General features: G+C 39.7%; 2 protein-coding genes across 4 annotated transcripts in view; both read right to left on the bottom strand.

Moving 5' to 3' along the window:
- Positions 1–10,249, bottom strand: part of TSG101 (tumor susceptibility 101) — a 38,633-nt gene extending 28,384 nt beyond the window's left edge. The window contains exons 1-3 of the mRNA XM_046015648.1: positions 10,092–10,249; positions 4,062–4,146; positions 1,352–1,417 (exon numbers count right to left, since the gene is read on the bottom strand). Coding sequence (XP_045871604.1) covers positions 1,352–1,417; positions 4,062–4,146; positions 10,092–10,133 — 193 coding nt within the window. The 5' untranslated portion in view covers positions 10,134–10,249. The remainder of the gene's footprint in view (positions 1–1,351; positions 1,418–4,061; positions 4,147–10,091) is intronic.
- Positions 10,250–13,783: 3,534 nt separating this feature from the next.
- Positions 13,784–16,162, bottom strand: part of UEVLD (UEV and lactate/malate dehyrogenase domains) — a 54,374-nt gene continuing 51,995 nt past the window's right edge. For all 3 annotated transcript variants that reach the window (XM_046017235.1, XM_046017236.1, XM_046017237.1), the window contains 2 exons: positions 15,748–15,871; positions 13,784–14,741 (listed from right to left, as the gene is read on the bottom strand). In XM_046017235.1, coding sequence (XP_045873191.1) covers positions 14,574–14,741; positions 15,748–15,871 — 292 coding nt within the window. In that variant the 3' untranslated portion in view covers positions 13,784–14,573. The remainder of the gene's footprint in view (positions 14,742–15,747; positions 15,872–16,162) is intronic.

The raw sequence follows: 16,162 nt of genomic DNA, 5'->3' as shown, positions 1-16,162 counted from the left end.
AAGCAGCCTTGGGGTAAGAGTTCTATCTGGGACTGGAAAAGGAGAGCTGGTTAGGAAAGGTTACCTTCCCATCGATTTTATGTAAAACAAAAGCTCTGGAGTAATTATGACAAAGTGTTTTTGTTAAATTTAAGTAGTCGATACAAAAGAGCCTGAAAAACTGTTCTGTGGGCTTTTTTTCATGTCTGAAATATATCGAAATTAAAGTTTTAAAAAGGTAAAAAAAAAAAAAAAAGATTTTATTTATTCACTTATTTGACAGAGAGAGTACGCGGGAGCGAGCAGAAGGAGAGGGAGAAGCAAACCCGATGTGGGGCTTGATCCGAGGACCTCGCGATCATGAGCGGAGCCAAAGGCAGACTCCCAACCGACTGAAATACCCAGACATCCCCTTTATTCACCTTTGTATCCACAGCCCCATTCCCTATGCCTCATGCACAGGAAGTACTATATAAATCAATGGGTGTGTTACAGAGACAAAGGTCTTAGGTAGTCACAAGGAATAATTAAGAAACAGAACTGCCCAAAGAGAATAGTCATTCATGAAGCTGCATGCTCCCTTATCACTGTAAGTATTCCAGCGGAGGATGGCTCACTGGCTAAAAGAAACATAATTATCCATCATCAACATTATCACTGACATCAGAACTACAATAATAGCTACTTTAAAAAAAAAAAAAGGTTTTATTTATTTGATACCTGTTTATTACATACCAGGCTCTGTGCTAAGTCCTTTACATTATCACAATGAATACTTTTTTTTTAGTTAGGTCTATTACCCAGTTGTTCTAGATATCCATTGTCACAAAACTAACGGATTACAGAGAACTGAAACCTTACTTTGCCCTGACTTTAAAGCCTCTACCTTAGCCATTATACTTCCCATTGTTGGGAATGTTTGGATGGGGTGGGGGGCTGAACTACAAGGTATTTTTAAAAATCCCTCTCTAGGGGTGCCCGGCTAGTTTGGCAGGTAGACAATGAAACTCTAGCTCTTGGGGTTGGGTTGTAAATTCAAGCCTCACGTTGGATGTACAGACCTTATGATAAATAAATAAAACCTTTATTTAAAAAAAAACAAACCCTTCCTAGTTCTAAGATTCCCTGATTCCATGAAACATCAAACTTTTCCAGTACATTTATTTGTTGATATGCCTTAGTAAAGAAGGGAAAAAACTGAAAATATTGGGTGCTGCTGCCAAATGAAGTTCAATTAGAATAAGTTAAAAATCTCTCTATCATCATTAAAGTCAGGAGAAAGTAGGTTTAATTTACTTACAACTCTTTGGCAACCTACAAGGTGAATTGCAATGCATCTATATTGGAAACATAAGTTACATAAGATGTTTACCTTTATAAGGCACAGGAATTGTTCCAGTGAGGTTCATTAGTTCCCTCGAACTGCCATCATTAAAAACTGAAAAGAAAGAATAATGATTCAATCATGAGCATTTTCACAAATACTCCCATATGAATTATTCTTTCAGAAACACTGGTTAGAACTCATTACTACCCTTGAAAGGAGCTAACTTGTTAATATCTCATCCATTGTGTCCAATAACAAAATATACTTTGTTGATTGACTCAATGGGATCGGTTTTTAAAGCAATAAAGAAAGAGGCTTTGAATTACTTGGACAAATGAGTGTGAGTGCTTTAGTCCCCAACTAATATGATTATAAAGTCACTCAAAATCACTATCTGCTGATACCACATTAAATGTTAATTCAGTATCATTAAATTTTAGACTACCCAGATGTTTATCCCTATTCAATGCCATTCTCAATCCCAATGTAGTATCAAACCACAGTATTAAAGTTTTCAGTCAAATACAGACATCTTTCAATACAAGTACTTCTCGTATCACGTAAGTTTTTCTATCTGTAATTGATTATAATTAGGCCACATGACTTATATCATATAGACTGCTATTTTTTTTTAAAGAATTTATTTATTTACTTGACAGAGAGATCACATGTAGGCAGAGAGGCAGGCAGAGAGAGAGAGGGAAGCAGGCTCCCCGCTGAGCAGAGAGCCTGATGTGGGGCTTGATCCCAGGACCCTGAGATCATGACCTGAGCTGAAGGCAGAGGCTTAACCCATTGAGCCACCCAGGTGCCCCTGGACTGCTATTTTTTTGTAATAATGATTTGGAATTAACATTGTATCGCATAGAAAAGCTGTAATGTGCAGTACAAAAACAAGAACTGTATTGTTTACCTCTATTCTTTCACTTAGCACTGACAATTATAATCTGTGCTACAATTCATTCTGATTTTGTGCTTTTTTTAAAAAACATCACCTTATGTAAATTTAGGGTTTTAATTACTCTAAAAACATGGTGATAACAATGGTCTAGACTTGGTCCAGCCATATAAAGCTATATAAAATGTATTCAGTGATGCTGGAGTCTGCCACTTTATAAAGATTTCATTTATTTATTTTGAGAGAGAGAGTGCGCATGTGTGCTTTTGCAGGGGATGGGCCAAGGGAGAGGAAGAGAGAAACCTAAGCCAACTCTGTGCTGAGCATGGAGCCCAACAATGGGACACTCGGCTCAATCCCACAATCCATGAGATCATGAACCTGAGTTAAAACCAAAAGACTGACGCTTAACTGACTGAGCCACCCAGGTGCCCCTCTTTGTCAGTTTAGATAAACATATTTATTCTTTTAGCCTGCAGTAAAAACTAAACACTTTACAGTAAAGTTCTAGCCCCAGTCACTTTTTTTTTCCCTCACTGAAGCCATTTTTAAATTAACTCTAATTTTGGTAACGTTAAGTTTTCCCCAGATCTAAGTACTACAATATGTGGACAGGAAGGAAAATCGTGCCCTAGGTTTGGGAGAGAAATTCTGGTTCATGTCTTTGTTGTCCAAAAAATACAGAACTGCTTCTCCCTCTGTTAACTCTCATCTTTTGTCACCAAGCTCCTAATGTTTTCCAAGCCCTAGGAATGAGTGGAGTTTAGAATGACAGTCTTACTACAAAACTTAGCTCGTAGCCCTCAGTGCCAAGAGCCTCATGATGGACAGGAGGCAGCAGGGGTTTTCCCTTGGCCCTGGCATATTAGGGGTTTATAAGAACATCGAGTTGGAAAGATGACAGGATTGGTGGGTACAAAAAGACCTTTAAAAAAAAAAAAGGAACAACTCTAGGGAGTGCCTGGATGGCACAGTCTGTTAAAAGTCTGACTCTTTGTTTCAGCTCAGGTCATGATCTCAGGGTGGTGAGATCCAGTCCCATGTCGGGCTTCAGAAAGGAATCTGCTTGAGTTTCTTTCTCCATCTCCCTCTGCCACCCTGTCCTTCCCCCCACTGGCTCTCTCTTGCTAAAATAAACAAATCTTAAAAACAAAACAAGACAAAAACAAAAACAAAGAACAAATCTAGGAATTGTCAGGTTTTTCCTTAACTCTCAATTTTATTTCATCTCAACAGAAAGTAGACACACACTGTACCTACCTACTCTATAGAATTAAGGACCATATTAAAAAAATGTTTTCCTCATCTATAAAATGAAAGAGATATTCCAGAATATTATTTTGCAAAATGTGTTCCTGAGAATATAAAGAGATGCTCTGGGGAGAAAAAAAAAAGTTCAGTAGTTAATTAAGTTTAGGATATACTGTATAATAGAGTCTCTTCTCTCCCCTCTTGTGAGGTGTTAACATACTAGCATATTAAAGGCTCTGAGATATCTTGCTGCAAAGAAACCCATTTAATTTTAATTTATAATTGCTCAAACTTATCCCCTCATCCCAAGAAACATTCTTCATAACTATGGATAAAATTTGGGGAAATGATAAACTAAATTATTTTTAAGATCCCCTCTAGGTCTAAATTTGCACAGTTGTTATTTTTTTAAAACTTAAAGTAACTAAATAACTGTTATTACTAGATTGTGTCATTTCCTATACCCCCAACACTTTTGTTAGGTGGAGGCTCAATCCTTACAAAGGAAAAACCAACAAACTTAGAAGAAAATGGGAAACCTACAATCATTAAAAAAGAGAGTAAATTCAAAGTACAGTAATTGATATTTTTATTATATAAACTCACCATATGAATCCAATACAGGTTTGAGATCTTTGTATAAAGTAATAACATTGACAGTTTCACGTACAGTTAGGTCTCTGTATTTGTACTGAAAAGCAAAATCACACAGGAATTTAGTTTTAAAACCAATGCACATATTTTACTGTTAGGCTTACTACCTTAAAATCTTATTTTCTTAATAGCACTCTTCTTGAAAGTATAATGGTTTTTGCTGATCATTAACACTGATTAAAGCCTGAAAGAACCTTGATAGCTTTCTCTTCGGCTACCTATTCAAATCATTTACTCACCTCCATTTTTAGCTCTTCTTTCCAACTGGAAAGACCCATCCACTAAATCAAATAGTAATCTTTTTCAAAGACCTAGCTTTCACCTCTCTCCCCTTCTTAATGAATCCTTTTCCAGACTTCCTTTAAGCCCATAGTGATCTCTCCCTTTTCTCCAAACTCCAGCATCTACTGTCAATACTATTTTGCAATTTATCCTTTATATATTGTATTTTCACACCCCACCTTGTACTACTGCACTCCAGGAAAATGAGGAACTTGGCTTACACATTCTTGGCAGATGAGGCGCTCAGGAGACAGGGACCCCCATTTTATTAAAATACATCAAAGCTCACCAGTTAATAAGCTCCATCCATGTACACAAAGCTTTCAGTCAGCTTTTAGTGTCTCTCTCTCAAAAAGAAACAATCAGCTATTCCAGAAAGACAGACTCCAAGATGCAGGACAGAGACCAAAACAAACAGAAATGAAGGAATTAAGAAATAACAAAAAAAAAAAAAAAAGCAAGGAACAGAAGAAAACTTCAAAAGAGAATTAGCATTAATACCTTCAAAGAAGAAATGATGTTATATCCATGAGACAAGGTCACTCAGAAGAAAGGACTCTTGAACATAAAAATGTAATGGCTGGGAAATGAGCATTCAACAGGAGGATCAGAATACAAGTAAAAAAAATCTCACAGAGCCTAGTGCAGAAAGACAAAGTGGTAGACGATAAAGGAAAAATATTAAGAAAAATTAGGGTATAAATCCAGAAGGTCTACTGAAAGGCTTCTCTTCAGAATTTCTTGCCCTCTTATGACCTGAGGTGCCAATTTTTCCTGCTATGGGATCAGTACGATTAGCACACAAACCTGCTATTTCCCATTTTATTCACACACACACACACACACACACACACACACACACACACTCCTGACCTCCCATCCCCTCCAGTTAGGACCACACTTCTCACAGTTCTTCTTTACTGCAACTCTTGCAAGAACTGCCTACATTTGCTGTCTGTGACTGCGTTTTTCCTCTTCTCTCTTTTTAGAACTTTTTATTATGGAATATTTCAACACATACCCAGAAACAGGCAGAATAGTACAGTGAGTGCCCTATATCCTATACCCAGCTTCAATGATAATCAACTTATAGCCAATCATAATTAATAACCTAATTCACCTTTCCCTCCTCCTGTAATATTCTGCAGCAAACTGTAACGTCATATCTTATGGTCCATAAGTATTTGTGTGTATCTTTAAAAGATAAAAACTTTAAAAAACCCACATATTATCATACTTAACTAATCCATTTCCTTATTATCAAATATGCAGTTGCATGTCATATCTTGTTTGAACAGAGATCCAAATAAAGTCCATACATTATCATTTGTTTAAATGTCTTTTAGGTCTCTTAATCCATAGTTTCTCTCTTCCACCCCTCTCCAATAATAGCTTTACTGAGATAACTAATAATTCATATGCCATATAATTCACACATTTAAAGTGAATGATATAAGTTCAATGGTTTTCAGTACTGAGTTGTGCAACCACAATTTTAGAACATTTTCATCAACCCCAAAACAAATCTGTACCCCTTAGCAATCGTTCCCTTATAATGCCAACCTCCATTTACCCCAGACAATTGCTATTTTGTTTCTATCAATCTGCCTACTTTAGACACTTCACAGGAATGGAATCATATAATCTGTGGTCATATATGACTAACTTCTTCCACTTAGCCTGTTTTTAAGCTACATCCACGTTGTAGCATGTAGTACTCCTTTTCGTTGCTGAAGAATATTCCATTATAGGGATATAGGACATTTTATTTTTCTATTCCTCATCAGCAGGCTCAATTTCTATTTCTGCCCCTTGGAATTTATTTGTTGAAAAAACTGGTTAATTAGTCCTACAGAGATTCTTATGCTTTGGATTTTGCTAACTACATCCCCTTGTTGTAGTTTAATACATATGTTCCTATGTCTTTCGGATTCCCTGTAAATTACTAGTTGGATCTGAAAGTTATCTTTTTCAGGATTTTTTTCTGAATTTCACTTCTTTGCCACCTCTTCTCTACCTACCCTGCCCCCACAACATCATTTCACAGACGATGTGTTTTTCCATCAGGTAACATATATTATCTGGGTATCTCTCTGTGATGTTAGCAACCACTGGTGCTCAAAGCCTACACCCATTCTCTTCAAACCCACTCCAATCAGGCTTCTGCACTTTCACTGAAATTGACAGTGAAAGTCATCAGTAACTGCCCCATGGCCATATGCAACGGCCAATTCTCAGTCCTCATCTTACTCAACCTATCAGCAGCACCTGACCAAGCTGATACCTTCTTCTTAAGACATTTTTTCACTTGATTTTGAGGACACCACCGCTTGTTTTTCTCCTCTCTGTGTCTTTACTGGTTCCTTCTCTTCCCCTAACCTCTAAAAATTACTGAACCCTACAGCTCAGTCTTTGGTCCTCTTTATCTAAACTCACTCCTTTGGTGATCTCTCATGGCTTTAAATTTATGGCATAATTTAACATTTATGTGATGTTAACTCCCAACTTAAAAAAAAATTCCAGTCTGAATCTCTTTTCTAACCTCTAGACATGTATAACCAATTGCCAGTTTGATAATCTCCACTTGGATATCTCATGAATGTCAAATTTAACATGATCAAAACTGAACTGCTTATCCCCCCCCCCCCCCCCCCCCCCCCCGCCAAAATCTCCTCTTCCTACATTCTTCCAATCTACATCCAGCTGCTCAGGATAAAAACCTTGAAACTATCCTTGATGACCCTCTTCTTCACATCCACAGCGAACCTGTGAGAAAATCATATTAACTCTACCTTCAAAGATAAGCAGCATCTGATCACTTCTCACTACTTCTGTGGCTACAATCCTCGTTTTAAGCCACCATCACCTCTCACCTAGGTTACTGCCAACAGCCTCCTTATAGGTTGACTCTGTCTCCACGTTTAACCTCTACAGTCTAGTCTCAACACAGCAGCCAGAGCAATACTGTTAAAAGTTAAAACAGATCAATGGCTTCCCATCCATATTCCAAGTGCCAAAATCCTTACAATGGCCTACAAGATCCTCCAAAATCTACCACTTTTATTTCCATTCCTTCCCCCTTGCTCATGCTACTCCAGTCACCTTAGCTTCCTCCGTTGTTCCCTTATCGTGCATGACAAGCTTCCGTCTCAAGGCTTTCACACTTACTTTCCTTCTTCCTGGAATGTTTGCTTCCTCATCTCTTTCAGGTTCCTGCTTAAATAGATCCTCTGAGAAAGGTGTTCCTTTACGATTTCACACAAGTGCACTCCATCCCATCCCCTGCCCTGAGCATTCTGTATTACCCTTTGCTGCTTTACTTTTTTCCAAAGCATTTATCACCTTTTAGCATACTACTTAATGTAGTTACTGAGTTTTTATTGCCTTTTATGAGAATTTAAATTCCAGAAGAGTATTTTGTCTGACTGTTCACTGCTGTATCCTTAGAACTTAAAACAGTGTGAGGCACGGCAATCTTCAATGAGTCAGTTCTCTTCTACCTATTTAGTGGTGACTCCCCCTTTAGGACTGCTGTAAGAATACAGGTCGTTGTCTACATGAAAAATCTGAAGCATGAAATTATATGTGTAAAACAAGATGGACTAGCAGTAAAACTGTATCACTGTTAATTGCTAAAATGATGACAGAGAAGGGTATTAACTAAGAGTTAAAATGGGAGCCAAGATAATACTCAAAGGTAAAAATTATAATAAAACATAAAAAGATCATTTAATGTTCTATGTCAATTATACCTCAAAATAAATAAAAAGAGATGAAGTCAAAACATGTGGCCCAAAGTATTATGATGGGTATGGAGGTCCCACAATCAGATAAGGAGTAAAGGACCATCACCCTTGCAATGTGGCCAGGGTCCTAGCTAATGATTCCTTCATCACACCAAACCCAACTGAAAGGTTAACCCTTTCAGACCTCTACCAGACCTCTACCAGAATGAACTCAGGGAGCTGCTTTTATTATCCTACTTTCTAGTCCTACCTATCTATTCATAGGCTGTATAGAGAAGATGTTAATACTCAGAACTGACGTCACTTGTAGGAGACTCAGTTTTTCAGATATTAAGCCAAGAACCAAAAGTTAGGTAGAATGTCCTCTCCCACCTCTTCTTTATATCTTTTTTGTTGCTGTTGTTTTTAGGGTAGAAAGGTTGGCGGCTGGGGGAGGCAGTGAAGATATAAAAAAACCTTCTAAAGGTGTTCTGCATGTGTCTTTGAAGGCAGATTCTTCTACAGGAAGTTTGGGAAACTTAATCATGGTTTTTTAAAATTCAGAACCATTATTTGAATATTCTCGTCCCTAGACAGGAAGACTAAGGCAAAAACCTTAAAACTAATGTGATCAATTTACACATAACAAATGACATGGAACAGATACTTTTCAGTTACATCCTATGTAAAATAACGTACTGTTTTTTAAAGTGATACATACATGTTTCAACATGGACCTGGGCCACCATCTAATAGGGCGCCCCCAAACTTCCTCTACAATCAAGAATGACTACTTTATCAAAAGAAAATTAAGAAGCCCAGAAGATATTAGACAATCAAGAGAAGCTTTATTTTGAAAACTGCCACTTCCTCTTTAGAGGTCATTTGCTTTTCAACCAAAGACTAGAGGCACGATTTTACTGGGGGGTGGGGAGCGGCGGTGGAGAGACTGGATATTTTTCAAAGAAATAAGTTTATACACAAGTGTGTGTTTGTTAATAGTGAAAACTGCTTAAACTACTTTGATTCCTACCATTCTTGCTTTGACAAAAGTATCCAAAGCTAACCCACTGAACTGGAGAAGATTCAACTCTTAACCACTTCACATGCATCTAATTCCTAATTGATAAACTGAAAAAAAGAAAAAAGGCCCACTATCACCCAGTTCACTCTGTTACCAGGTACCACATTTAAAGAAACGATCAAAATAGTTCATGGCTTTAAAATGGAAAACGCCTGTCTACTTTTTAAGAATTAAAAAAATACACTGGTCTTGAATTTTGAAGATTATAAATTAGGTTCAAAGCAAACAAGTTCGCGTTTTAAGAACCAAACAATTAAACGTGGTTATACACCAAAGACCCTGAAATTCTCATGGAATTCTATTTATCCCACCGAGGTAGTGACGGACTGATATTTAGGCTTATCTGAACGTTTTTACTTATAATTGAACCAATTCAACCAACAGTTAACTGACCTCCGCGGGTCGGGTATTGAGCTGTGGGAGAAACATAAAACTGAAAAGGACACAATCTCCGGGGGCCGGGACGGAAGGGCGAAGACGGACGGATCCCTACACTGGGACAGCAGTGGAGGACTCTCTCAGATGGAGAATTAAGTCTACCCCCCTCTCTGTGTTTATAAAAACCAGGACGAAAACTACACTGCCCCACACTGACTGTTCCAAACTCTACCCGCAGAGAGGAGGGCGGGCGGCAGGTGGCAGGCGGCCTCAGCTCCGCGCCTTTGTTGACTGTCGCCGCCCGCGCCCCCCGCCCGCACCTTCCCGGGCTGTGGAGCTGGGATTCCGGCACCAGGCGACAGGCATCTCGGGGTTGGGGCCGCAAAGGCGGCTGAGGACTGCTCTGGGCCTCCGGCCGGCCGAAGAGGCGCGCTGGGCTGAGTTCGGCCAGGCCCCGCCAGCGCCAAGGGGAGTGGTGGGCGCGCGCCGGGTGGCAGTGCGCCGAGGACTCACCTTGGACACCATTTTCTTGAGCTGGCTCTCCGACACCGCCATGGCGGCCGCCTCGCCACTCCCGTCCCCGCAGGCAGAGGGTCAGCCGCTCCGGGGCCGCCCCAGGCCGCCCCACACAATCACACACCTAGTAACCAGCCCCCCACCCCCCACCCCGGCCTCTAACAACAGGAAGTCGGCCACCAGGCCAGCTCTTCCGCTTCCTTCACGTCACTTCCGGGGCAAGCAACTGAGGCTGGGAGTGGTGTAGGTTCTGACCCACCTGGTGAGCCGTTCTCCGCAAGCCGAGTGGAGTCCCAGTGATCAGGACAATCTTGTGAGGATCCAAACTCTGCAATGGGGTAATATCAGCAGGTGTTTCACGGTTGCCTCAGACGAAGGGAGCAGATGCAGGGAGGGGAATAGGAAGGTTTTGCGAGTGAGATTTAATGACCGATTCATCACCAGTCATCACTTGGGCTGGGAGTCAGAAAACTGTTGTGCGACTAATTTGCCCTGTGATAATTGAAGGCAAGTGCAGTGTAGCTGGGACTTAAAGTTTTTCCCAACTCTGAGATGGGAGGCTTGCGTTAGATGATGCCTAGGGTCTCTCTGATGATCAGGTTTTGTTTTTGTGTTTTTAAGCATAAAAGTTCTTCATACTACATCCACAAGGGCGAAGTGCAGAGCCCTGGTTTCACAGGAATCCAGGCGGTGATTTCTTCTCTGGGAAACCATTCCCCTAAGCCAGAACTCTTTTTCTAGCCAAAATCATAATACATGCTGCATTCTACCTTGCAGTACGGTGCATACTAGCCTAACCAGTGTCAAAGTCCAAATCTTTGAGGGCATGCTCATCTTCAGATCCCCTTGAACAGAGCAAGAGTAGGGGCTTGATCTTAATTGAATTTCTACTACCCAAAGAAGTTGTTCATGGTCATTTATATAAGTCATTACTGCACTCACCACGGTGAGTGAAGGCGGTGCATTCAAGGTACTGTAAAACTTGGGTTTGAAAATCTGTACTATGTTCATTTGGACGATGTTAGCTTAGTGCTAGTGAGGAACAGGCTGTGGTATTAATTCTTTTCTGAGTTGGCATCTAGGTGAGGTCACAAACATAGAGGGCCTAACTGAAACCATGTGGAAGTATCTTAAATTACTGCCAACACAAGGCACAGGCTGTCCCAATAGGTATCATTTTTTTGGATATGGACATCCTGTGTTAAGCATACAGTTCCAGTCAAACCAAACTATTGGGCAGTCTGTCTTTCCACTGCACCTCTTTTTTTTTTTTCTTTAAGATTTTATTTCTTTGAGAGACTGCAAGAGCAGGGCGATCACGGAGGGAGGGGGAGAAGCAGATTCCCCACTGAGCAGACAGCCCCACACAGGGCTCGATCCCAGCACCCCAAGATATACAACCGGAACCACCCATGAGTCCCAAAAAGAACCACCTCTTTTATGTCACTTAAAAGCAAAGTAGTTTTCAAACTGGTCTTAGAGCCACAACTTATTCAGAAGTACCCTCAGAGCAACTGTGCTTTATCAGTTGGGAGAGTGCAGATAATATATTGCTTAAAAAGTTTTCTTCCTAGAAGTAATTTTTAAAAGCTTAAAAACAATTAACAGAAGCCACTCTCTTAATTTTGCACTTATAACTTAAAATGAAATAAATAGCCTGGGTACTGTATCAGTTATATGAAAGAACCTTTCTCTTCAATCTGAATAAATTTCCTATCACTCTTTCAATAAATTAGGCATCTTCTGGTGATTTTAAAGTCAAAGTTTATTTTACTCATTGCTCTTGGTACTTAAGGAAAGCTACAACATAAATTGGAAAATCAAATATTTATCTCTGCACTACAAAATCAAAGCATTTTAATCCAAGCCCCACTAAAAATAATTAACAAGAAGAGATACTGCATGATTTTGGAAAAATGAAACCGTGAAAGTTAAAAGAACAGTGAATGGCAATTACCACCAAATCATAGTGAGGTAGTGGTGGTACTGCTTCTTGACTTACATATGGAACCTACATGATTGAAAATACTCAGCACTTGAGGAAATAACTGACAGAATTATTTCTATAGGGTGGGCTTCCGCAGAGCAAGGACTATTTCTCAACTTTGAATACTTAAATTCTAACACAGTATTTGGAGTAGCAGTAGATGCTAAATAAGTATCTGTAGTATTGCATTCATTGACCTTCATTTATAATTAATATAGTGAAGTCTTGATAATTCATCTGTTACACAATGTCTTGCAATTAGGTTATTATTCAATTGGATCCATATTAGAAATTAGATAGAAGTTATCTAATTTCTAATTAGATCATAGATATTAGAAAAATCTCATTTAAAAAATACAAGAAATGGTTCTTTCAGTTTTACTTCCCTATTTCATGCAACAGGACAGTGAGGATACATTGTTAAGCGTAACACCAAAATAATCTACCCAATGTAGTGAACTTACACAGAACTAATGCTTATCTCCTCAAACGTCCAAGTGTTTAGCTCAGGTAATTCTCACAGGAATCTTTCCAAACGTATTACATACTTTTCTACTTTCTTAACCATGGGACACTGAGTATAATTTTACTTTATGATTTAAGCTCATTATAAGCATCCATTATTCTACTAAACCGGCATTAGTTTCACTGTTTCTAACCAGGATGTGTCTGCCCTTATAAACCACCTGGCTCCTCTCTCTCTGACCAGGTTTGGATTTGCCTGTTATGTGCTTTCAAGGCATCTGGGACTTCTTCACAGCACTTAACTATTCTTGCAATTGTACATCTGTTCGTGAGATTTGATTACGATGTCTCCTATACTAGATTGTATAGACCGTGAGGGCTCTGCCTAGTCTCAGTTGGCCCACCACTGTATCTGCAACGCCCCTTACAGTGTCCAGTGTACTGTAGGCTTCCACTCAGTACCCTGTGAATGAATAAATAAACACCTATCTCAATGCATACTCCTTTTTGCTATTTGCTGAGGGCAAGTCTGCAAAGTCAGGGAATCCATCTTTCAAAAAACTATATTGGGATAATAAAGAAAGTCAGCCCCTCCATGAGAATAGAAGTAATCCTTCCGTAGCGTATAGAACCCCAGCTTTAAGGTCTTGTGCTCACTGTTTTGGCTGTCAGGCTTTTTATTCCTTCTACTGCTTAGAAAAAGAAGAGGTGGTGTGGTCAAGTGCCCCTGGGTTGTGACACCTGGGCACTAACCCTCAATCTTCTCCTCTATAAAATGATAGAACCTACCACAGAAGATGATTTTCAGGATTCAATAAGATAATAAAGTGCTCACCCCCCTGCCTGAAACAGCAGTGTCAGTGTTGGCTGTTACTACTAGTTGTGTGTCACATCTGTAACAATACGCTGTCTTTCACACGCAACGTATTGACCCATAAGGCATATATATGCTCAATCACTCCTTCGGGGTGGCTAGAGGATTTGTTCAGAACAGCCAATCCATCCAAACTCCTACCCTTAAGACTAATAGTTTTTAGGGGCGCCTGGGTGGCTCAGTGGGTTAAAGCCTCTGCCTTCAGCTCAGGTCATGATCCCAGAGTCCTGGGATCGAGCCCCACATCAGGCTCTCTGCTCTGCAGGGAGCCTGCTTCCTCCTCTCTCTCTGCCTGCCTCTCTGCCTAGTTGTGATTTCTCTCTGTCAAATAAATAAAAAGTATAAAAAAAAAAAGACTAATAGTTTTTATGAAATCCTCCTGTTTTACCTTTAAAGTAAATTGCTTGGCTATTATTCATAATCTGTTTCCACTAAAAATATACCTTTCTCTATGGTACTAGTAGTATAATGGGCTTTTGAGGTGTTGGAGATCTATTATATAGCCCAAGAAGGGGTTATAAAAAATTTCAGAAAGGACAGTCCCGCTGGAAATTTAACTACACTTTTTCTTCAACTATTAAAAAATTTCACTTTCACTACTTGAAAGTGCACATAAAATTCATTTTTTAAAATTTTTGGTAGCTTATTGATTTGAAGAGGGAAAACAAAATGCCTTCCCATTACAACCAATTATATTTTAAAAAACAAACAGTACCTTAGGCTGGGGATCTTTTGAAAGTACACCTAGCACAGATTCTGTAAATCAATACTGCGCCTTCAGCTTATCGTGTTTATTGTAACAGTCAAAGAGTCATTTTCTTTTAAAAACATATTACTTTCAAACTACTCCCAAAGTGCTGAATGTGCTTTTAGTTGAGGATCCACAAATTTAAATGATGCATATTGTAGATGAATGTCTACTTCTGCTGGAGATTGAAAGAACAGTTTAGAGAGCTCAAGAGCAACAAAGAAAATTAGATCTTTTCTCCCTCCCTATCTAACTCCCTAAGGATTCAAATTACAAAGCTAACTGGAAACCATCTGCCTTAACCAAGCAGTTTGTAAGGGTAAGTAATAAGATACAGAAATTCTCAACCCTATGTATGTTGGCAAAATTAAATGACCTTTCCTTTCCAGTAACTGAACTTTAGACTCAAAGTTTTAACTGTTGCTGGAGACCATGGATTGATGACGCACTGCTCTGGAGTTTCTCAGTCACCACGTCTTCCTTCACTGTGCTTTGGATGACTTCAGATACCCCACTGCTTCCAATGATGCAAGGCAAACTTAAAAACACTTCACTATTTATATCATAATATCCCTGAAATGAAAAAAAAAAATAGGGATTATGAGAGAACTAAATCACTGCAAAAAATTAATATCATAAATATGCATGCTTCCTTGCTTTTCTAACTATAAACAGGTAAGAGATGAACTTAAAAAAAAAAAAGGTCTTCATTTAATTTCCAAACCCGTGATTGTTTCGGAAAATGCGTGTGATAGGAGGCATGTAGTCGGGGACAGCCACTTGGTCGGGAGGCGAGCTGGCCTGCTGCTACACAGTGAGCAGATGGGGGCTGAGAAAAGCTGGTCAGAGTGGACCCCTGTGGAGGGGTCCAGTCACATACAGTAACCTATTTTGAGTTTTCCTTTCTGTGTTCTTTTTTTCAAAAGATTTTATTTATTTATTTGACAGACAGAGATCACAAGCAGGCAGAGAGAGAGGAGGAAGCAGGCTCCCTGCTGAGCAGAGAGCCCAATGTGGGGCTTGATCCCAGGACCCTGATATCACGACCTGACCTGAAGGCAGAGGCTTAACCCACTGAGCCACCCAGGCACCCCCCACTTTCTGTGTTTTATTTCCCTCCTGATAGTCCAAAGTTTTCATGAAAATGTACTTAAGCATGTGTGCCTTGTCTTAGCTGTGCTTTAGGGACTCTAGGCTTGGGATAAAGTGGGGAAGGACAGTGAGCTGGAGAAGCACCTGGATGAGCAGCTGGGACGAGCTGGCATGTCAGTCTGGGGTGACGGGACTGGCTGAGGTGGTAAATGACAACCAGAACTTAATGGAATACACAAATGTTTCTTGAGACTTCCCCAAAATTACATGGGGTGGGGGGGCGTGGCGGGGCAACCTGGAAGAAGTCCAGGCTTCCCAGAACCAAGCAGGACAGGGCTTTGCCCTAACTGTCTCCTCCCATGTGTTACTCTCGAAACCAGTAGATACTGAAGACACCTGAGGTACAGTCGAAGCAGCACTTTTTCTGGATTTATATGAATAATTTAAAAGTTTAAAAACATGATGAAAGTACAAAAACAGCAATTACCTTTGCTAAAATTGATACAGAATGTATCTTCTTTTTATTGTTTACAATACTGTCAACCAGGTCAGCCACTGATAGTCCAACAGACCAGGATCTTTGACCTTTTACCCGTAACAGTTCCATGGCTCTAGATTACAAAAAAAAAAAAAAAAAATTAATTAAAAAAATAATAAATCTCAAAAAATTCACAAAGTATGCATTTAGTTTTACACTGTTTAAGGTATCAATTAGATATTTTTGGATTCGGAAGTAAGTGTTATATAGCAGTCATTAGGGAAGCCTACAGATAATCTACTGGCTAAGCTTTTCTTAAAATATCAGGCAGGTAGGGGCACCTGGGTGGCTCAGTGGATTAAGCTGCTGCCTTCGGCTCAGGTCATGATCTCAGGGTCCTGGGATCAAGCCCGGCATCGGGCTC

This window comes from Meles meles, chromosome 8 (genome assembly GCF_922984935.1).
Source record: "Meles meles chromosome 8, mMelMel3.1 paternal haplotype, whole genome shotgun sequence".
NCBI lineage: Eukaryota > Metazoa > Chordata > Mammalia > Carnivora > Mustelidae > Meles > Meles meles.
Note: the sequence above shows the minus strand (reverse complement) of the source record. Positions and strands in the feature narration are given on the sequence as shown.